This window comes from Pimephales promelas, chromosome 12, assembly GCF_988280905.1.
Source record: "Pimephales promelas chromosome 12, fPimPro1.hap1.1, whole genome shotgun sequence".
In the NCBI taxonomy this organism is placed as follows: Eukaryota; Metazoa; Chordata; class Actinopteri; order Cypriniformes; family Leuciscidae; genus Pimephales; species Pimephales promelas.
Window position 1 is genome coordinate 29,731,282 of NC_142780.1, and position 22,281 is coordinate 29,753,562.

The 22,281-nt window shown below is 38.4% G+C and overlaps 2 protein-coding genes across 3 annotated transcripts in view; both read right to left on the reverse strand.

The window, feature by feature from the left end:
- The window catches only part of dyrk1b (dual specificity tyrosine phosphorylation regulated kinase 1B), a 43,062-nt gene extending 31,584 nt beyond the window's left edge, over positions 1–11,478 (reverse strand). Inside the window, exon 1 of the mRNA XM_039650710.2 lies at positions 10,696–11,478. The gene's annotated coding sequence lies outside the window, so the exon portion shown is untranslated. The remainder of the gene's footprint in view (positions 1–10,695) is intronic.
- A 2,190-nt stretch (positions 11,479–13,668) lies between these two features.
- alkbh8 (alkB homolog 8, tRNA methyltransferase) lies at positions 13,669–22,031 on the reverse strand. 2 transcript variants are annotated; one of them, XM_039650718.2, is made up of 11 exons: positions 21,684–22,031; positions 20,944–21,178; positions 20,738–20,869; positions 20,452–20,547; positions 19,460–19,564; positions 19,309–19,379; positions 18,895–19,001; positions 18,513–18,664; positions 17,239–17,495; positions 14,457–14,606; positions 13,669–14,355 (listed from the first exon to the last, which is right to left on the reverse strand). In XM_039650718.2, the coding sequence occupies exons 1-11, from the start codon at positions 21,816–21,818 to the stop codon at positions 13,786–13,788; spliced, it is 2,010 nt and encodes a 669-aa protein (XP_039506652.2). In that variant the 5' UTR covers positions 21,819–22,031; the 3' UTR covers positions 13,669–13,785. The 2 variants fall into 2 exon arrangements, with proteins under 2 accessions (XP_039506652.2, XP_088974039.1); XM_089117913.1 differs by lacking the exon at positions 21,684–22,031 and having other exon boundaries at positions 20,452–20,542; positions 20,944–21,107.
- Between the last annotated feature and the right edge of the window lie 250 nt (positions 22,032–22,281).

Sequence of the window (22,281 nt, forward strand, 5' to 3'; positions counted from 1 at the left end):
CATTTCATTTTTGGATGAACTATCCCTTTAAATTGTGGTAAAATTCTGTCATCAATTACTCACCCTCATGTCGGGTGAGTAATTAATCAACCCCCCTTGATGTGGGTGGTGATGGCGCAGTGTATAAGACACATGCATTTGGTGTGAGAGACCCGGATTCGAATCCACTGTGAGACAACAATGTGTCCCTGAGCAAGACACTTCACCCCTAGTTGCTCCAGAGGCGTGCGACCTCTGACATATATAGCAATTGTAAGTCGCTTTGGATAAAAGTGTCAGCTAAATCAATAAATATAAATGTAATGTTCCAAACCCGTGAGTCTTTCACTCATCGTCGAAACACAAATGAAGATATTCAACAAAAAAAATCTGAGAAATTACTGCGCCTCCATTGACAGCCCACTTTATTCACATTTAAACATTCATCACCTCACACATAAGTTGGTAACCGGAAGCTGTGCGAGAACCAATGAGGTTCGTTCTCGTGTTACACAGAACGATTGAGCTTCCGCGAGAGGTCTGTTCTTAAACATCAAACAGGTTTGGTTGAGCTTCTGTTTCTGTTGGCTGATCAATGTTTATACATTCATAAAAGCCTAAATTCAACCGGATCATCATATAAAGTCTCTTCAGAAAATCCTGAATAAACCGCTCAATTCATATGGATTAGTTTTATGATCTCTTAATGAACTTTTTGAAGCGTCGAAGTGGTAGCCGCGTGAACTGTCGATGGAGGGACAGAAAGATTTCTCTCAGATTTGATCAAGAAATGTGTGTTTCGAAGATGAACAAAAGTATTACAGTTGTGAAACGACATGAGGGCGAGTAATTGATCTTTTTTGGGGGGTGGGATCGGGTGGGAGGGTGAACTAACCCTTTAACAGTGGACCCAGGACTATGGTCACCCCATCAAACTGATGCTACGTCCTGACATAATTACAGTATAAGCGCTAAACAAGTTAAACAACACTGGTGCAACAGACTAAAATAAAGCTGTGTGGCATGTTCTCAGTTGCTCCTGATTTCCTTCCTTCTCCTCTCATCTCTTCCCCCAGTCCTGACCCACTTTCATCTCCCTTTGAAGAGAGAGTGACCCAGCAATGTCCCTGATGAGGATCCTATACTGTTCTGCCCCGCACTACACCCACGTCACCGTATCCATAGAGACATGGGCCATGTAAATACATCCCATTTTCAACAACATACAAGCTTATTGAGTGCTGCCATGCCATTCCTAATGTGTGTATGAGAGAGGAAGAGCAAGTGAGATTTACAACTTATTCATTCCAAAAATTGGCCATAACAAACACAATATTCTCTCATTAGTGCACTAATAGCGAGATAAAACCTTATCATATTCAAATAGGAATTAAAACAAAGTGTCTGTATTTAAATACAGCCATTTTGACAATGCTCTATGTGACAGTTGTTAGATCACCATAGATTTGGTCCAGAAGGCTTAACTTCTAACTTTCAGGACAAGTCTGCAGTAAATGCAGTACTAGTAAACCCGATGCCATGGTGAATTAAATCATAGGAACAGGGTGTGGCAATATAAAACACAGACCTCATCACAAAAATAAATACAATTACTAAGCTATAGCTGCATGTAGCATAGCTCAAGTTATCCAGTTCATCAAACTCCGAATCAAACTACTTTTTGCAAGTTTTATCAGAAATTTATCAGAAATCATTCTAATATGCTGATTTGCAGCTCAAAAAACATTTCTTATTATTATCAATTATCAATTCGTTGATGAATAAAGAAAGCATTGATGAATAAAAAAAGAAAGCATTTATTTGAAATCTTTTGTAGCGGTGTAAATCTCTTTACAGTCACTTTTAATCAATTTAATGCATCTTTCTGAATAACATATTAATTTCTTAATGACCCCAAACTAAATGGTATATAGTGTATGTGTGTGTTAATTGTCCTATGAATTGTTATGTAATCGCCAGAACGGAAATGTGCATTTTCTACAAGGCTACGTATCAATGTTCAATTGCAATGTTATTTGTCAGACACGAGGCTAAGTTAATTGGCCAGTGAGGCAGAGTTATCAGTCGATAATTTAATTTATTAGTCAAATAACCCAACTGGTGGATTATACATCAGTCTACCCATCTCATGAGATTTTAGCTAGTCTGTTGTCTCCTTTCTAAACAAGTTGACAGCAAATGTTGTATTGAAAATGTATGCAAACTTTATTTTTTACCTATCCCTGACTTCATAGGTAAAAATAAAGTATTAAAATTAGGAAACGTATAAAAGCAAGAGCTGAGGCCTAGCAAAACACATGCTACATGTGAAGCAATGGTGCTTGTGTAGGAGATGCAGGTCACACATCCGGTCCCAATTTCTCCCTCTTCTCGCAATCACCTTTCAAGTTGTGTTATAAATAAAATAGCAAAAGATTAGTTTGATCTAAATTCAGTTAATAACACAATAAAATTATGCCTTTTTTCACCTTGGGAACTTACAAATGAATTCCATGTTGTGGTCATGTCATGCACTTGACTTTAAATGACTATTCTCTCATGGTGCAGGGATTTGCACGGGATGGATAAAGATTACTAAAATGATGAAGAAAAGTCTATTTTGGGAGCAGCTCATAACATCTTTATCCCATCCAGCTCCACCAATGACTTTCTCGCTCTCTCTCTGACACACATACACACACACATCCATCTTTACACCTTTCTTTTTTGTCTTTCGACTGAACAGGAGATCCATTTATCTTGATTTATCGAGATCTCTTCTCTCCCAGTTTATTCTACCTCCCTGCTACCTTTCCCGTCTTCCAGACTTCCTCCTCCATATGTTTAAACTCATTCACCCTCATTCTCTCTCCATCTCAGAGCTGCGTTAAGCAGGTCAGCAAGGCAGGGATGCTGAGAGGGAAAAAAGATCACCACGAAGATGAGCAGCTCCTTCTTATCACACACATGCACAGAACATGCATTCAGAGACATCACACTGATCAAACACGCACATGCATCACAATAACTCAATTGCACACAATGCAAACAAAATGCTTAAATTACAGCAGAAAGGCTCAGCTACTTCAGGTTTGCTTCTACAGATGCTGCTCTCGGATATTTATTGATAGCCTGACTCCTTCTTTTTTTTTTCAAAGGATGTTTCGATACGCCACTAAGTAGGTGGACCAATCGAAGGATCCCTGAGTTACCATGCTCAAACCTGGACGCAGGCCTCATCCATCCTAGGCTATTCGGGTAACTCAGCCTGACTCCTTCTGCTTTCGCTACGAACTCGGTTATATGAACTAGCCACTAGGGTGGTCCCCCGAGAACAACATTTTCCCCTAGGGCCATTTTCCTGGTAGAAACTCTGAAGTGACGTAAACCGGGCGACAGCGACTGTCATTTAAACGCAAGCATTTAACAACGTCAACAACTGGAGGATGGAGGACGCCGTGATCGGTGTGTGTTGTGGGTGATAACTGAGATGGAATGTGGACGTATAAATTATGTGTATGAAAGAGCAAAAAAGAGGGCTAAGAGACAACATCTCCCTGGAGTTCAGCGTTGGTCCATCTATCACTATCTATATCATGTTCATGGAGTAAGTAAATGTAACTGTGTTTACACTGCTTTTTAAAAATGGTGGGTCCCTCCCTGCGGCATGCGTTTGGTCAATCAATATACACTTGCGTAGTTCCTATTGTGCTGGGTTAGACCCTACCCTATTCTGAAGTAGAAGCTAATTTAGGCATTCCTATAACTAAAATTGTTCCCAGTTCCTGCAGTGTGAACATAACAAAAAGCAGGTACTTCTAGCTAAATGTAGGAACTATCAAAATGTCCATCCGGTGCAAAAGCCCCTTATGTTGTCAGAAAACTTTTGAGGATGTCTAACTAGATCGTTATCTGAAGGGGTGTGAACACAAAATGTGTGCTCAATACTTGCAGCCATGATGCTAGGGAGTTGCTAAAGCATTCTAAATCATTTTTAGCATGTTGCTATGCAGTTGTTAAAGGTGTTCTGTTCTTAGTGGTTATGGCATTACTAGGAGGATGCTAGCAGCATAGACGCCTCACTATCGGCTGTTTCTATTAGGCTGAGCGATTAATTGGATTTGCGATATTATCGCGATATGATGAAACTCGATTTTGTAACCGCAAAAGCTGCGATCACACTGGTCACGTCACATGCGAGAGAAAAGCAGTCTGCAAGATCAAGCATCAACTTGGCACACTATGCATATAGGTCTGGCATAGAGGAAAAGAACAGTTTATTTTTAATGTATGTTATATTGTGTCATTTATTATCTCTCCAACAATTCTGGATTGATTCAGAAAATTTCAGAATCGAGTCTGAGCTTAGTTTTTAAACACAGATGCGTGATGAGGCTGCGCGTGCTTTAGAAACAACCGTGTTTTGCTTGCTTCTAATTACTCTCTCTCACACACACAGACACAACACACACACACAACACCGCTTGAACCTTCCGAAACATAATATTTCATAAAGTTCGGGGTTTAACCGAATTACAAGTAGAGCCAGACCGATAAAGGATTTTGAAGGCCGATACCGATACAAATATTTTTTGGTTTTAAAATTCGATATTCCGATAAATCGTTTTTGTTTGTTTTTTTTCAAAACGCGCAACAAAACATTAACAGATTTCCCTAACATTAGTTATTTATAGTTTTAACTAAAATATTATGATAATGCATTTTAAAAAGAAACTTTTTTCTTTTATTGTCACAACAGAACAGACTGATGATAGTAGCATTACCTAGCTTTGTGATTAGCTAGTCTATGATGAGCCATAATTTAGCAATGGATAACGTCATACTGCAAAGTGTAAAACATACATTTTCAATATAATAGACCAAGGAGAGATGATACATCTCATTAAAGAAATACTTCAGTCACATTGTCAAAAGTTAAAAGGACAGTCAGTCAACTACACTAACAACGTAACGTAATTATTACTAGCTAATTCCGCAAATGCTCCACGAAGGCATTATTTATGTCTTTTGAAATGCAGTTGTCTTATATATGAAAAATATGAAAATCACTGAGAGAAGACTGCTTTCATTTTAAAATACTTACGCACGCTTTGTGAAGAGCGCTCGTGCATGCGGCTGTGAGCAACTCATTGGTTAAATGTACGAATGTTAAACGCGAAATTAACGTAAACACGGTTAGTTATATCTTAAAATAACAGGACAAACCACATTTACAATTTCAAAAGAGATATAGTGAATTTTTAAGTATGTATTTTTTACACATGTAATTAAATACATATTTTACGTGTTATTAATATTTATTAATAAGACAAAAAGGTGATTGGATCATGAGCTGCCTAAAGATTCCCATCCCAACTGCACAATGATTTATTGCTTGTCTTTGTCGACTAATACAAAAGGTAAAGAACTTAAAAAGTAATTACAATCTCAATATTGGTTAAAAAAAAACACAATTAGATTATTTTCCATAATCGTTCAGCCCTAGTTTCTATGGGCTGATGTTGTAACGGTTAAAGCCAGTCCATGAACACCCGAGAACAAGTTTACTGTGCGTCTGCAACCACAGTTATATGTACCATGAATATCTCTATCTGGACTAGATTATTTTCATAGGATTTAATACAATACCAAGGCATCAGCCAACATGACTTTAAAAAGTTACCATAGTAAACACATTCAAAGTATCATTGTAATATTAAGTCAATACATATAAAAACACAAACCAAAACATTCTCACCTGAAAGGTTTCCCATACCCCATCCATCCCATTTCTTCGGGGATTTTACATTTCGGCCAACAACCAGAAGCTGCGCAATGTTGTGGCATCATTGATTCTTTCTTACTGTGAGTGGCAACACACTGACCGTTGCAAGATGGCTGGCGCGCCGACGTGTCTGGAGAGGTCGAATGTGCCATCTATGCATACGACTTGCAGGCCAGAGCCAAAAGTTCACACACAGCAGATCAAATCTGATTTCTTTTTTCTTAAACCGACAACTCAAATGGCATTTTATATTTGGCCAGATTTTTATGTGATTTGTTCTATTCAGTTCTACATTCAGTGCGTCGGAAAGGCCCTATAGGCCTATATATTTCTATTCTTCTTATTTTTACGACAGTTATATATGGCCAGATCTCATTTTTTCTGTTCAGACTGCAGTTGCTTTTCCTAGCGCATACACGATGGTTGTCATATCTTCAAAACAAAACAGATTCTAGTGCCAGGCCGATATTATCGGCCGATATTAGACATTTTCTAAAATATCGGTATCGGCAGTTATAATGGCCGATAAATGAATACTTCAAAAATAAAAAATAAAAACGGACGAATCACGCTTCAACCATGTCATGAGTGTTGGAGTTGTATAGTTTGTCCACCAGAGGGCACACTACACCGTCCCTGTTGGCAACACTCGTGTATAACGCGCCACATCCTGCAACCTGCTGATCCAGCCAGAGTCGGGCAGAGAGAACCAGTTATACATTATCATAATATTTTAGTTAAAACTCATAATTAACTACAAATAACTAATGTTAGGGAAATCTGTTAATATTTTGTTGCACGTTTCTGAAATAATAAAAAAAAACTAATAATATCGGCCGATATATCGGAATATCGAATTTTAAAACCAACAAATATTTGTATCCGTCTTCAAAATCCTTTATCGGTCAGGCTCTAATAGATTCATACACGAATCTGAAAATCTTTTTAAAAATGGAATTTATTCAGATAAATTTTCTTCAATATATAAATAAAAACTGTGTTACCAATGTGAATACGGCCCAAGACATGCTGGTTGCTAGATAAGGTTCAAGAACATCAACGTCAGAATAAAAACCTTAAGTTAGAACACTTGAAAATGTAAGTTATTTAAGCTATAATGTATTTCCATATAACATATGATACACAGGATGAGTTACTTTAATACTAAGGGGGTTTGTGTGCTCTAGCAAGCTCTAGTAATTATGTTCTATAATGACTGGCTTAACTCTACAGCACCTTAAATTTCTAGATTTGGAAACCATAACGCACCTGGTCAATGAAGAGCACTGCTGAAACTTACAGGGTTTCTGGGCTCATCCACTTCAAGCACTGACCAAGACTGCATCATGTAGAGGTGGGGACTAGAAAAGAATGACTCACTCACATATATTACTGCTGCTGAGGTGTACACCTCAGCAAGGCAGGCTACTCTGATATGTGCATGCAGTGGTCAAGAAAGAGTTGAGACACAGTAAAGGACAAACACTGAATCTCTCCCTAGTCCCATACAGGAAAGTGTCCACAACACAACCCGAACCATATTGCGAAGACTGACTGAGAAAAAGTGTCATCCATACTGTTGCAAAAGAGATTAAGTCAGTCTGGATATAAGAGATGCCCTGTGTGAATTCTATAAGAGCAAACTTTCCATTTCTTCCTAATCCTATTCCTATCTCAATCAAAAGTCACCAACACCTGACTAAATTACAGCTATAGCCTCTCTCATACCCTAGGTATCCACCAAGCCAGTTCAACATCTACAAAGCCACTATGTGCTTTTCATTACCATACCAATTTATGAGCCACTGGAAGCAGGAAGAAAACTCTGGACAGGAAGCAACAGCTTATGGAAGGAAGCTGGGAGCAAGCCATGAAGCCAGCTAAGATGCTCTTGACCATTAGTCTTCTTTTGTGCCCCTTTTTTTGGCGGCAAACTTTAGCCGCAATACAGGGTCACACGACCCTGAATTAACTTCCTGCATTGTGACTGTGATCCATAGTGTTGAATCTCTGCTTACATAAAAAAAAAATCAATCCATCACTCATGTGGTTAGCAAATTACACCATGAGAGACCCATTCAACTTGACATCTCATGAATTACATTAAAAAGAAACTATTTAACTCTTTATTTTAAAAAAAAAAACCCTCTAGTTTTGCAGCCTATGTTGGACTGGTTTACATTAATCGTAAAGCAGGGCACCAAAGTGATGACACTCAGAGGTTGAATGAGTTTGCCGAAATGGTGGTTAATGGCTTTAACTACGATCCCTTACAAGACAAAGCAATTAACGTTTAGGATGCTGGCTGTAAACGCTGCTCCATTTCCCAATGCAATTTCCTTGTAATTCCTCAATTTGATATGTAAATGAATTTGGTTGATGTGTACGTCTGGTCTTGGATTCAAGGCAACACAAAAAACTTGACTCAGGTGGTCACTTTCCTCATCTGGCAGTTTAGATGAGCAATAGGACAAGTTTGTAGTTTAAAATGAAACATTTCAAGATGTACATAAATTACGATACACTTTATCTCAATGGAGAACATACTTCAGTATATAGGCCTACTGTTATGCTCCACATAGCCACGTTGACCCCGCATGAAAGCCATGCTTTAGAGGAAAAGCTTGTTAAGAGCCACATCCAAATCGATGTGTTAGGCTATATGCCATCTGATGAGTGAAAGGATTTGTCCTGATAGAGAAAGGGCAAAGTCACACAGGGACAGACGGACAGAAAATGGGGTGGGCTAAAACAGCTCTTTCCTCTAGCATTCATCACGAATTTACAAAGCAAGAAGAGCACTTTCCAATGTTTGGAAGAGCCTAAATGTAGCTTATGCTGATCATCAAAGAAGTCAGAGGCACATAAACAGGGAGACGGTATAAACTTTGTACTTGTGTGTGTGTGTGTGTGAGTCCTCTCCTCCCAGTGCTATCAAATTTAGGAGTATGTTGCAAGATGAATAGGGAATACTGCCTCAGGTGGTCTCTAAAAAGACTAACAAGCTTGTGTCCATCCCAGTTTAGTTTATGTCAGCTACAAGAAATGAGATATGACATTAACAGCAACTACAAGCCTGTCAACCAACCTTCCCGCAAAGCAACTTCATAAAATGAACACCTGTAATACACAATTACACAATATTGTGTCCATTTGAGACAACATGGTAAAACTTGCCTTGCATGCTTAATGTCTTATCATTGCAACACTTCTAAAGTTAAAAAGCTGTAGAGAACAAGCCTTTTACGAAAAGCCTAATGAAACATAAAAGCATTGCCCATCTATTTTGAAGAGATTCATTTTCATTTTTTTCCTGGCAAAGAAAGACCCCTTTAAAGTAATCCCACAGTACATTTACAGTCATCGCAAGATTTTGTACAATGAAGTTAGTCTATTGACAGCCCTGTGTCACTCTGCCACAGACACCAAAAGAAATCCAAAAACAGAGCTGGTCACACATAAAAAAAATAAATAGATAAATGCATGGTCAAGCCAGATGTTTGGAAAAGAGCACAAAAAAATGCATGATGATTTGGTGAAAAGAAATAAATGATACACTACTAGGGTGTATCAGGTGGCTAAAAAGATGTCTCAAAAGACAATCTCCTATCATGGATGTTTTTGTAATAAAAAAAAGATACAAGACAGAAAGGTGATAGTACAACGTAGTTCCATGTATCCTAAATCCAAGATTCACCTTACATCCAAATGATTCCCCCCCCATTTCATTCTTAGAAAAATCCACATGATCCATAAGCAAAGCATGAATTCTAAATAACAGTGACAACATGGACGTTTAAAACCATTGCTAAAGTTAACATGTATAATGATGCAGTAAGAAAGAAGGCTGGTCGAGATGGCAACGTGCAAAAGAAGAGCAGAAGCAGAAGTGTGTCCATTTTGAACCGGCATTGCTACTTCAGCACCACAGCAGAAACCTTGCAGAACACGCTATGGAGATGAAGGGTGTAGGCATATCCAGATTCATTGGGTATATGTATATGTATGTGCCACATCCAAATGTATTCCAGGGGTGCATGGTAAAAAGAATCGGCCATAAATCTCCCTCCAAGCAACACGCTTGTGAACGTATGAACATTATGGAGAAAACTGTAACGTCACCCTTACAATACAGAGACCCTTGGAATAAAGTCTCGGTTTTATTCGCCAAATATGACCTACGGACGGTCTTATGTTTTGTGAAACGGTAAATATATTAACCAATGCGTTGAAAACCAACAAGATAATCTGTCAAATGTCGATAGCATTCAAGCATTCTGTGCACAAGATTTGCATCCCATGCAACACCGCAGTTTTGCATTAATGTAATTGTGGCCGATTTCTTTTTTTCTTTTTTAAACAACCATTAAACGACGACTGGGTGTCTAAACAAACGTGATGGGCTAACCTGACTCATCAATCTGAGTAATGAAAAACGATAACCAAGAGATGCATTGAAGGTCTCATAATCGAACATGTTCATGGGTGCATGGCTGCAAACGCGGTTCATGCATTGGATTTGACTGATGCTTATTTTGTATACATATATCACAGAATAAGCTGTTTAATACTCGGAATGGTTCAAACCAGGTCTGGGAAGATTTATTGCATGGTTTTAATCATTGCAAATCACATCCACTGACAAGCAACCTGGCTGCCATGAGTTGAGCCGCTGCTCTGTGGATGGCACAGGAGGATAACGTTTAAATACCTGCCCGTGGTCTTTTGCATCTGACCCAGTTTATATGAAGTAGCAAGCCGAATATGTCCCCACTCCCTCCCCATTCCCCTGCCCAAAGCCTCGGCCTGTGCATCAGGCATCTTTCGGGAACACGGTGTCTTGCGAGGAATAAGGAGGGAACAGGCTGAGCCCTAAAAAGACGATACGAGTGTGTCTGCATGTAACGTAAAGAAACCAACTGTAGTCTTACCTCAGCTTCGTGTCCAGCTTCCTGAAGCAGCCATTACCAGTATTCCCCCTCTACCGTCCGAACCTCCGCCACACAGGTACCGGGGCGGACCGAAAAAACCGGCAAAACGACCCCCCTCCCCCCGAACCGCCACCCCTTCGGACGGCTTGCTGTGATCGTCTCCCGAAAAAAAGACGAAACGCGCAGGCTATCGTCTTGTCGTTGCTCTACAAGCCCTCTTCAGCACATTTGTCTTTCTTTTCACAGTCCCCCAAAAGCACAGATGAGCGCGACAGGAGCGTCTTCAAACCCCCGGCGCGGCCAACCGCCAGTTCGATGAGCGGCAGAACATGCAACCGTGACAACCGCCGCAATATTCCGCCTTGACGTGGTGTGTCCCGTCTGCTCGTTAAGAAAAAAAATCGCGGCAGTAACGGTGGTGCTGTGTGGGTCTTGGCGGCTAGCGCTCAGGCTAACCGCGATCACATCGCCCAGCAGCGGCAGTATAGTAACGCTAGCGGGTCGCTCACGGTGGTGTTGCAGCAGCAGCAGCAGCAGCGAGGGGGTGGAGGGGTGAGAAGAAGAGTGATTAAATGAAAATGGAAAAAGAAAGAAAAACGGATGAACTAAAAACCGGGGTTTCTTCGTCGCACCGCTACAATTAGCGATGTGCATTCGCCAGGGACCCCCCCTCACTGCCCGTTAATCTCGGATCGGCTCCGCGGCTGCTTGTCGCTTAGAGAGGGTCTGCACGGTAAAGCGCGTCCCCGCTACAAAGCGCGCTCGCTTCAGTGTGTGTGCACTGTGCAGTGTTCACAAAATGGCCGCCTAAACAAACCCGACAACGGGCTGCACCCAGCGGCTGTTAGCGTGATTTGCCTCGGCATTTGCCTGTGTAGGGGAGAAAGGCGACGCTTTTACGGGAACAATAATTTAGAGAACGCGGACTGGAGTGCCTTTTTGGCCCGTTTCAAGCTATTAGAAATTGATAGGTTGATTGGAGCCAAGGCAAACGAACAATGCCGAGGCAGTGGAGTTGCGAAGCAGCTTACTTACAAAGCTAATCTGCGACCATAAATGGCTATGGCTAAAAAAACTTTTTTTAATCTTAATTTAGCTCAATATTTATATTTCAGCACAACAGTTGTGGGACAAGACAATGATGTGGTGAATTAACGTTACTTGGGAAGTCTCCACATATATTTTCGTAGGTTATGCGTTCCTTAAGTTAACGTTTATTTTAATAACAGTTTAAACTAGCTTAAGAGGGTTTGCTGGTTACAGTCTGTCCATATCGCAGATTTTCCTCAAACTGAAGAATGAACTAGTTTGGGCTGTTATTTTCTGCAAAAGGCGCATCCCGTTAACTTGAAATTATTTTAAAATACTTTGTCAATCTATTTTTTACTTCGCAGACGAACACCTTGATGTTCGTTGAGGACTTCATGAGCTTTAAAAAGCGCAAAATTAGATTACACCACCACTTTTGCCAGGTTGTATTATTCAATCAAGTCACATTAACCGACTATTGACACTAAACAGAAAGCATCTCTATCACACACACACACGCTCGTATTGTGTGTAAGTTACCTATTTAAGTTATTTAATCACATCATTAGAATAGTGGGGTACGTGCTCCTTCAGGAAAACATTACATTATGGTTGAGGAGGAGGTCGTGAAGTGAATGTGAAACTGATTAAGTTAACCGGTCTTTAAATGCATCCTATTTTATGCCCATTACATTTCTCACTGTTTCAGGCCGAGCGCAAATTTTTTAAACGGTCCGAATGTGTCGTGTGACACTGCCAATGGGACAAAAAGACAAGGTCACAACTGACCAACTCCCCCCGACGCAGTTCATAACCTTTTGTCACACGGTAAACTCTATACGCCTGGATTTTTGTCGGAACGTGTAAATGACCCTAATGTACCGCTCTCTCTGCGGTTTTTTCATGTTTGAGACCTATCATAGACTATGATAAGACGCAAAGGTAGATATTTAAATTGGATATAAATTAAATGGGCCGCCAGGTCAACCTAGGTTACGAAAATTCAAACATGCAGGAAGTTCGTCATCGAATTCAAGGTGAAAGTTCATAGCGCTACCTTTACCTCTGCATTACATTCCGATCCGACGCCATCTAGTGGTCTACAAAAAGAGCGCAGTCAGTTAATACACAGTTCAAAGGTTTGTGAAAGGATTGATCAAGTTTTAGTATGATATTTATAATGTTACAAAGAATTCTATAAATAAATGCTGTTCTTTTGAACTTTCTCTTCATCAAAAAATCCCGGAAAAATTATCATGCTTTCAATCACAATTTATTTTAACATAAATCATCATATTAGAATGATTTCTGAGGGATCATGTGACATTGAAGACTGGAGTAATGATGCTTAAAATTCAAAAAAAAATTAATATTTTACAATATTAGTTTTACTGTATTTTAGGTCAGATAAAAGCAGCCTTGGTGAGCATAAGTGACATCTTTTAAAAACATTAAAAATCTAACCCAACTAAAACTTTTGAACAGTACCGACAGAGATGAGAATCCCTGTATACGTATTGTAAGAAACTAATGTAGCATTTTAAGACCGGACAATAATAACATCCACAGGATGCCATAATAATCTATCTTCATACTTTGTTATGGTGCTTATATTGCATTACTGTAGAATTTGTTAATGCATAACCCATTCCAGATCAGGTTGACACTAACATTGTTAACAGAGTTGTCTAATCCATTGCCAAAATATAATAAAGTAAAGGTGATGATACACGAGGGAACTTTTTTGAGCAATGTTGCAGATGGACAACAAATTTCTGATACACATTAGATTGGTCGTGTGCTATCTCACCTGATTGCCTGTTGACGACAACATTGCTCAAAAAAAATTGCCAATGTATCATAACTTTTAGGTAGGTTTAGTACAAGAAAGCATATAAAGCAACATTTTGTGCAGCTTTACAAAAACACTCAACATTCAGTCACTATTCTTCAGTTGTCTTTTATTAATTGTCATTGCATGCATCAAACAAACAAATATTAAATATACACAATATTAAAATGTAATTTTTTCAATAAAAAAAGATGTATTCATTCACTGAACTAGACTTTTACCTGTGCAATATCATCCTTTGACGCAGTATAATGCGTCTTCTCCAGTTCCACACACCAGTTGCCCTGATCATGGTAGCTCCTAAGCACTTTAACACCTGCCACACCAAAACACATCTCCTCCAGCTCTCCCTGCTGGAAGACATGATAATAGCGGTGAAATACGGGCCCCTGGCTTGTGTTGTCCACAGGGGCATCAGTGCTACTACCCTTGTTCTTGTCCGCATTCCCTTTTAAGTGCCACGGCACCAGGAGATCTTGGGAAAGGAAAGCTGTGCGGTTAGTATGGACATGGATTCTGGGTTGCGTCACGTTCCCTAAACCATCCTCTGTGCATTTCATGTCTGAACTCATCCTGTCATGCTCCTCCAATTGGTTGGACTTATTTTCTTCAGTTTTAAGCTCCTTGCCATTCTCCATGCTAGTTCCAGTTGTTCTGTCTTTCAGATATTTTGATTTCTGGTTGTTGTATTCCTGCTCCATAGCCCAAACGTAGATCAGAGCTCTTCCTCCCACCTTTAATAACCGGATCAGCTCTCTGACAGCGGCCTGTCTTCTCTCCTAAGAACACAAGCAGTTGGTTCAGCATCATGTCTCACATCAATTTAAAAAATATATATATATAATTGTATATTATAAGTGTTTTCCTCTGAATTGCTCACCGGTGTGGAGAAATGATGAATGACTGCAATGGAGATGCAGGCATCACAGCTGCCACTGCGCAGGGGGACAGACAGCGCATCCGACACGAATCCCTCATGACCTCGTTCAATGCAGATCTGCACCAGATTAGCACTGCGGTCGCAGCCCACCTACAGATGGACGGACGATAGAGGCTCCATCACAGTTCTCCATTTTTTAAGGTGGTTATAGTAATAGAAATTATCTTAATTGTAAGCAGAGGTGTAAAGTCCAGGGGCCTCATGTATAAACGTTGCGTACGCACAAAATGGGCATAGAAATATGCGTACGCATTTTTCCACGCGCACATCGGGATTTATAAAAAATAAACTTGGCGTAAATAAGTGCGCACCGTAAGGATGCTCTTGACCGTGCGTACGCACTCTTTTAGAAGATTATGGGTTTTGGCGACACCGATGGTGAGCTGGAGTCAAATGTCTTTTTGCTTACTATTAGACAGAGAGTCTAAAGAAAATTATACATCTACAGAAAGATAATACAAATATAATTTCACAAACCTATCGTCACTTGAAGCAAACATCCATCCCTTCTTAAATGACCGTGCCAGCACGCGCGTTGGGCCGTTTGGTGAAACTGACGCACATATAGCCTATAATCTAACGGCAGATGAAGTAAAACCGTAAATCTTCATTATGAGTCCAAATCATAAATAGAGTGCATGTTCTCAATAATAGTTTAAATAAATAAGAGAATGGTTTAAACTTTGTTTTACTTCTGATATAAACATTTAGATTAAATATGCCATTCTTATTAATGGAGTTAAACTCTTAAACTACATGAAATCATTACTGAGAAGTTACAATATATACAGTATATATGAAGAGTTCAGATGCAAAAGCCTCTAACTGCCATTTGAAATTTTCTTCTAGAATGATCATTTTTATCAAACTTGTATATTTAAGTTCAGTGATTTCATTTAAATGGCGATGATGATTACCTATTAGTTGTTATTTAAGTGAAATTACTGAACTTAAATATACAAGTTTGATAAAAATCATCATTAAAGAAGAACATTTCAAATGGCATTTAGAGGCTTTTGCATCTGAAGTCTTCATATATATATATATATATATATATATATATATATATTCAATAAATAGAAATAGACCTATTTGTTGTGGATGCATTGCTTTTGAACACTTTTCTTCTGGCATGCTGTGTTTTAATGTTTTAACTAGAGATTGTCTGAGAAAACTGTTTCGTGCAAATAATGCACAACCATGTCTATCTCTTTCCATTAAAATATATATCAATTAAAAATACTATTTGGCCAGTGGAAAAGATTGAGAAAAACTTTATCTGAAATGTATTTAAAGGGTTAGTTCACCCAAAAATGAAAATTAAGTCATTAATTACTCACCCCCATGCTGTACCAACCCCGTAAGACCTTCGTTCGTCTTCGGAACACAAATGAAGATATTTTTGATTAAATTTGAGAGCTGTATAACTACCACATTGGCTCCTAAGGGACTGCCTCTTGACGGCCCAAAAAGTCAATGAAGAAAATGTTTAAATATCCCAAGTGACTACCGTGGCTCAACTATATGTTTATCAAGCGCCGCGAATACTTTTTGTGCGAAAAAACAAACAAAAATAACGAGTTTATTCGACTATTTCTTTTCTTCCTTGTAGGCCAGAACGAGACTTCCTTATAGATTTCCACGACGCATGGGTGAGAATTGCGATCTGAAGTAGTGTAAGCGGTGTAAGCAGATCTCAAATCTCGCGCATGCGTCGTGGAAATCTAAGGAATTCTCGTTCTGGCCTACAAGGAAGAAAAGAAATAGTCGAATAAACTCGTTATTTTTGTTTGTTTTTTCGCACAAAAAGTATTCGCGGCGCTTGATAAACATATAGTTGAGCCACGGTAGTCACTTGGGATATTTAAACATTTTCTTCATTGACTTTTTGGGCCGTCAAGAGGCAGTCCCTTAGGAGCCAATGTGGTAGTTATACAGCTCTCAAATTTAATCAAAAATATCTTCATTTGTGTTCCGAAGACGAACGAAGGTCTTACGGGGTTGGTACAGCATGGGGGTGAGTAATTAATGACTTAATTTTCATTTTTGGGTGAACTAACCCTTTAACACTATTTGATTTATTCATTCAAAAACAAGGCAAGGATATAGGCTACTAAAAAAAATGTTTGTAATAATGTGACGGCACATCCGCATTTCATATTTTCCTAACGTCTTGTACCGTTAAACTTGGTATCACGTGGATGAATAATCATATGCAAATGATATGCAGATGAGGATATGCATATTTAAACTAGGCGTTGTAATCTCAATATATGGTTATTTCGGGGAGGAGACGCATGTGCGCGCATTCTCCCGCTGACTGGGATTTATAAAGGGAATTCTGCGCAGGTTCTGGCGTACGAACGGTTTTATAAATCTGAAAACTTTTATGCGTACGCAAATTCTGCCTTATGTGCGTACGCACACTTTAAGGATGAAATCTACGCAAAGTTTTATACATGAGGCCCCTGGGGTCAGAAAGTAAAAGTCTTACCATATGTTTATTCCACCCATGAACTCAGCCAGCTGATTTCGTTAATTAGTTAGATCACCTGGCTGAAAAACTGCTAATTAGCAAATCCAGGTGATTGGAACAAAATACTGAGGAGGACTTTTACTTTTTGAACCTGTCTCTACACCTCTGATTTTAAGTGATAAGCATGAGATGTCTGACCATGTTTAGGTTGCTTCCCGGTAAAGTCTGCTGTGTTATATTACTTACCGACATCACTTTAGGGTTGATCCCCAGGTATTTGCCGTTGCCACATCCGATGTCTGCCAGAACACTACCAGGTGGCAGGGACAGTAGGAAATCTCGCACCTGAGGCCACGGTGAGTGTCGTGTGCTGCTGAAGTGGGAGGAAATCTCTTCATAGACCTGATGGACATATTGTGACTCCAAACGACACGCGTCGCCTTCAGCAACAGGCACAGTGGGTGGAGAGGGCAGCCGCTGGCTATCGCAGGCAGATGGATAGGCTACAGCAAGAGATAAACAGATTCTTGTCATTTATACATCTACACAAATATACAAATGCAAAGAGACATTCATATGTGAGTTTGATGTATATTCACTATTGAAAAAATTGGGGCCAGTATATGATTCTTTTTGAAAGACGTCTCTTATGTCACAAGGCTGCATTTATTTGATCAAAATACAGTAAAAACAGGAATATTGTGAAATATTATTATGTCACATGTTCCCTCAGAAATCAGTCTAATATGCTATTTTGTCAGGGTTCATCAAAAGAACAGTATTTATTTGAATAAAAAAAAAAAGTCACATTAAAAATGTCTTTACAGTCACTTTTGTTCCATTTAACCCTCTGGTGCTTCTCATTTAGGGGTCACACTCTAATAGTCCTAATCAAAAGTGGTCGACTAAATACAACTTTTTTTCCCCAGGAACATCAATGTAATATATTTTTGCTCAATTGTTTTTTAATTTGATTAATATTTTGCATTTTGAGGGTATTTTTAGTACCAAGTAATATTATGCAATAATTATGATTCATTTGTTTCCACAATTTTAACAATCCAATACAAATAATAAATATATATATTTTTCAATTAATAATTGATTTCTGTAATTTTTTCTGCATCATGGCTGATTTGTAGATTATATCCAAAAAAATTTATTTTATATTTATGTATTGTTATATCCTATTAATTTCAATGGCAGTCATTTTTGACCACAAGGAGTACAAGTGTGTGTGACTATTTTCAGGACCATTGAACCATTGAAATTTGTTTGTGTTCACAAAGCAATGTCTCCAAGAGTCATAACATTCCAATTAAAAATAAATAAATAAATAAAAAAGAAAAAAACATTTTTTGCAACCTTGCTGAATAAAAGTTCAGTTAATTTATTCGTTAATTTCTTCGTTAAAAAAAAGAACTTACTGACCCCAAACTTTTGACCGGTACTGTATTTAGATAAGAATTTGAAAAAAAAAAAAAATGTAGCATGCATGAGCAAATACTTCACATGCTCACCACAGCTGCAGGGTGTTTGGCGGATTTTTCGGAAGGTCAGCGAGATCCTGGTACCACGGCGGCTTAGGGTCAGATTACTCAAGTCAGAGGTCATGACCCCTGACCCTCCAGCCTCCAACACTGGTACCACATCAAACTTCCGAGGTGTAATGCTGACATAAAACACACACAAAACATGTTCATCTCTCCCTAGAACAAAGAATTTATAATTATATTATGTTATATATTTTGTAAATAATACATAATAATCATTCATTAAATAACAATATTATAATAATAAAATACAAGAACATTCAAAAATCAAATAATATATGGCTGTAGTGTTTGGTTGTTTGCATATTTTTGGGCATATAGTGTATGCAGGGTTGATCCAGTTTCTCACCCGTGAGTCCACAGATAACGGCTCTCTTCTTTCATCACTAGCAGACTTCGCTCGGGCAGCACCACGGCAACAGAACGTCCATCAGGATGTTTAAAGTCCATTACGGTCTATAGGAAAATGGGAGGAAAGATGTTAAACAGAGATATCCATCCATGTAGGAAAATCGTGAGGTTCATTTTCCATCTCCATCTTTGTTTTGACAAAGGAAAATCAGATAATCAATAAAGTTGCTGTACCATAACCAATCAATAAGTCTACAAACAGGTCTGGTGTAACAGAACACAATCCCACACTTTATCACACCCATGAACACACAAAAAAAGTGTAGTTAACAAATAAAAGAAAACAATTAAAAAGTAAACATTTACTCATAATCCATAATAAGTGACATTTTATTGCTTCATTTATTCACACCTTTGCACCGAGACTCAAGGAAAGAATGGTGTCTTCAAATGCAGAGTGAGTGTCCACATGAGGAGGAATTCCTGTAATAGACAATAACATTTACTCCCATAAAGAGGCATAAATGTCGTCGCCTCAGGTGTGTGAATACATGATATACTACCTTGTCCACTTTGGTATTGGTTTACAGTGAGCTGGTCTGGGAGGACACTTATGTGGCCATCAGCCAAACATCTTTGCAGTAAAGCATCACATTCTGCCGGCAGGCCTGAAATGACAGGTGTCTATTCAATTTTAGATTATATAGATATGTAAATATATGTATACTACTTTTATTCGGTGAGGACGCATTCAATTGATCAAAAGACAATAAAGACAATTTTAATGTTGCAAAAGATTTCTATTTCAAATGTTTTTCTTTTGAACTTAGTTTTCATTAAAGAATCCTCAAAAAAGGCATCATGGTTTTCACAAATAAATTAAGCAGCACAACTGCTTTCAACCTTGATAATAATAATAATATTTTTTTGATATTAGAATAAGTTGTGAAAGATCATGTGACACTGAGGACTAGAGTAATGATGCTAAGAATTCAGCTTTGCCATCACAGGACTAAATTTCATTTTAAAATATATTGCAATAGAAAACAGTCCTTTTACATTGTAATTAGGACTGTCAAATGATTAATCGCATCCAAAATAAAAGTTTGTGTTTACATAATATATGTGGGTGCACTGTGTGTAATTATTTCATATATATAAATACACACACATGCATGTATATTTAAGAAAAACATATTATTTATATACAAGTTATATATAAATCTATATACATGAAAATATTTCTTAAATATATACAAGCATGTGTGTGTATTTATATATATATATATATAATAATTATACACAGTGCACCCACATATATTATGTAAACACAAACTTTTATTTTGGATGCGATTAATCGCAATTAATCGTTTGACAGCCTTAATTGTAATTCTATTTCACAAATTACTGTTTTTACTGCATTTTTTTATCAAATAAATGTAGTTTTGGTGAACATGAGTCTTCTTTAAAAAATAATTGCAAAAATCTTATCATGAGTATCTGCAACTTAATTTTCAATTGTAATATCATCAAAATGTTGAATTTTTTTACTTACCACCCGGTAAAGGCTTGTCTTTGTCCACGTTATTATTATCGTACCGAAATTCATACCCATAATGCTTCACTCTTCTGTGTTTTAAAGCTTTCTGCACTGATAAATGAAAATAAAGTGAACATGCTATTATTACTAACATGTTAATACTAATAAGTTTGCCTTCATCAAAATATTATCTAAGGGAATAACTCTATCTGCTATATATAAATGTATGACAAAGATTAAGGAGCGAATAAACGATGAAGCATCAATTTGAGTATTGAGAAGCACCCCAAGTATCTCTCACCCGTGACATCATCAGTACACGGTGTCCAATCAACAGCATGCAGCAGTTGCAGCTCCTCCTCTGGAGACACAAAATCCTCCAACACCAACAGACCAGGAGGTAAAGCACAGGATACACTCCGGTCACCGTCCACTGGCAAACAATCAAAGATGCGATGCATTAGAAAGCAACACCATTCAATTTCAAAGCTCACCTGTGTAACGCACCTTTCTCGACATAGCTGAAATAAAGTGTCACACTTTGCTCCTGACACTGCAGAGCTCGTCCATTGAGAAGTGTATATGCATTCTGGCATGCTTCGATTGATGTATATGTTACAAATGCATAAGGTTTCGCTGGAGGGGTGAGAAGCGACTCAACAGTTCCTCCCTCTTTAAGAACCTCCAGCAGTGACTCCCTGCTCACTCCATTTCCCAGACCTCCGTTAGACACCACCAGATGCTACAGAACAGACATTCGTAAACAATATTGAGAACATTATTCGTGAACATATTATTGACTGATTTTGTGAGTAATTTATCCAAAGCAATGCACTGCATATTTCACCATTTGAGAGGCTTCATCAAGATCACTGTTAATGTGAAAATAAAATGGTAAATTATTGACTACTCAATTTGCTATGACCTCTCAAGTTATTTGGCAGCTTATTTGTATCCATGTTACATGCAAAGACACGTAACTTAGACCTTTATTAAATGTGGTTCACTAACGTTATCATGGTTGATGACATGACTAAAAAAGCCACAAAACATTTATATCTCATTTATTTAATGATTTTACTGAATTCGTTTAAAAAAGTAGTAACAAACAGCTTATATATGTCAACACTGTAAAATTAGTATTCATAAATATGACAGGAATCTAGTAGCAGTACATTTAAACCATGTTAATGACTGTCTGAATTTATATCTTTCTGACAATTCGGCAAAATTAACTTCGTAGGTACCTTTGTGGGATGTGACACTGTGTTTATGCCCTCGTGTTTCAGTAATGTGTGACTGGTTTTAATTTGCCTTCGAAGCAGTTTTTTCTCCTCTTTAGATCTTCTGACACATCTCAAGCTCTCCATGCTGCCCTCCATTGAGTTACCGCATATTTGTTCCCCGGTTCGCACGAACTACACAGTTGGTTCCTAGAGGCGTGTGTTCCGGTCTATTCTCTGATTTATTGGATTTTAGTTTTATATTTCATTCTTCGGCAGTGGCATTATGAACATAAAGTCAACGTGAAAATTATTCAGTTTGTCGTTGAAAGATATGAACGTTTCAATTCCAATTGCTGAGCGAGATGGTCCTCACTGCGGAACATGAAATCGATGGGGAGGAGTCGGATCCAGATCCAAATCCTCCCACCTTACAGACACCTAAACCTAACCAACTCCGCCCCCTGATCTCTAAACCCAACCCTAATCCTACCCATCTCCACCCCTTGGATCGTGATCCGATTCCTCCCCGTGGATCTCATATTCTGCATTGAGGTGCTACTGATAAATCAGGCCGTTTTCACAGGCTTGTCTGTCTAAATGTAGGTTTATTGGCCTTTTG

What these genes read in the sequence shown, in the direction of transcription:
- alkbh8 (XM_039650718.2), bottom strand. Translation starts at nt 21,818, where the DNA reads ATGGAGGGCAGCATGGAGAGCTTGAGATGTGTCAGAAGATCTAAAGAG. An exon ending in CAGTGTCACATCCCACAAAG is followed by an intron (nt 21,179 to 21,683) that starts GTACCTACGAAG and finishes TCTGTTCTGTAG; the next exon opens with CATCTGGTGGTGTCTAACGG. An exon ending in TTTCAGCTATGTCGAGAAAG is followed by an intron (nt 20,870 to 20,943) that starts GTGCGTTACACA and finishes ATTGTTTGCCAG; the next exon opens with TGGACGGTGACCGGAGTGTA.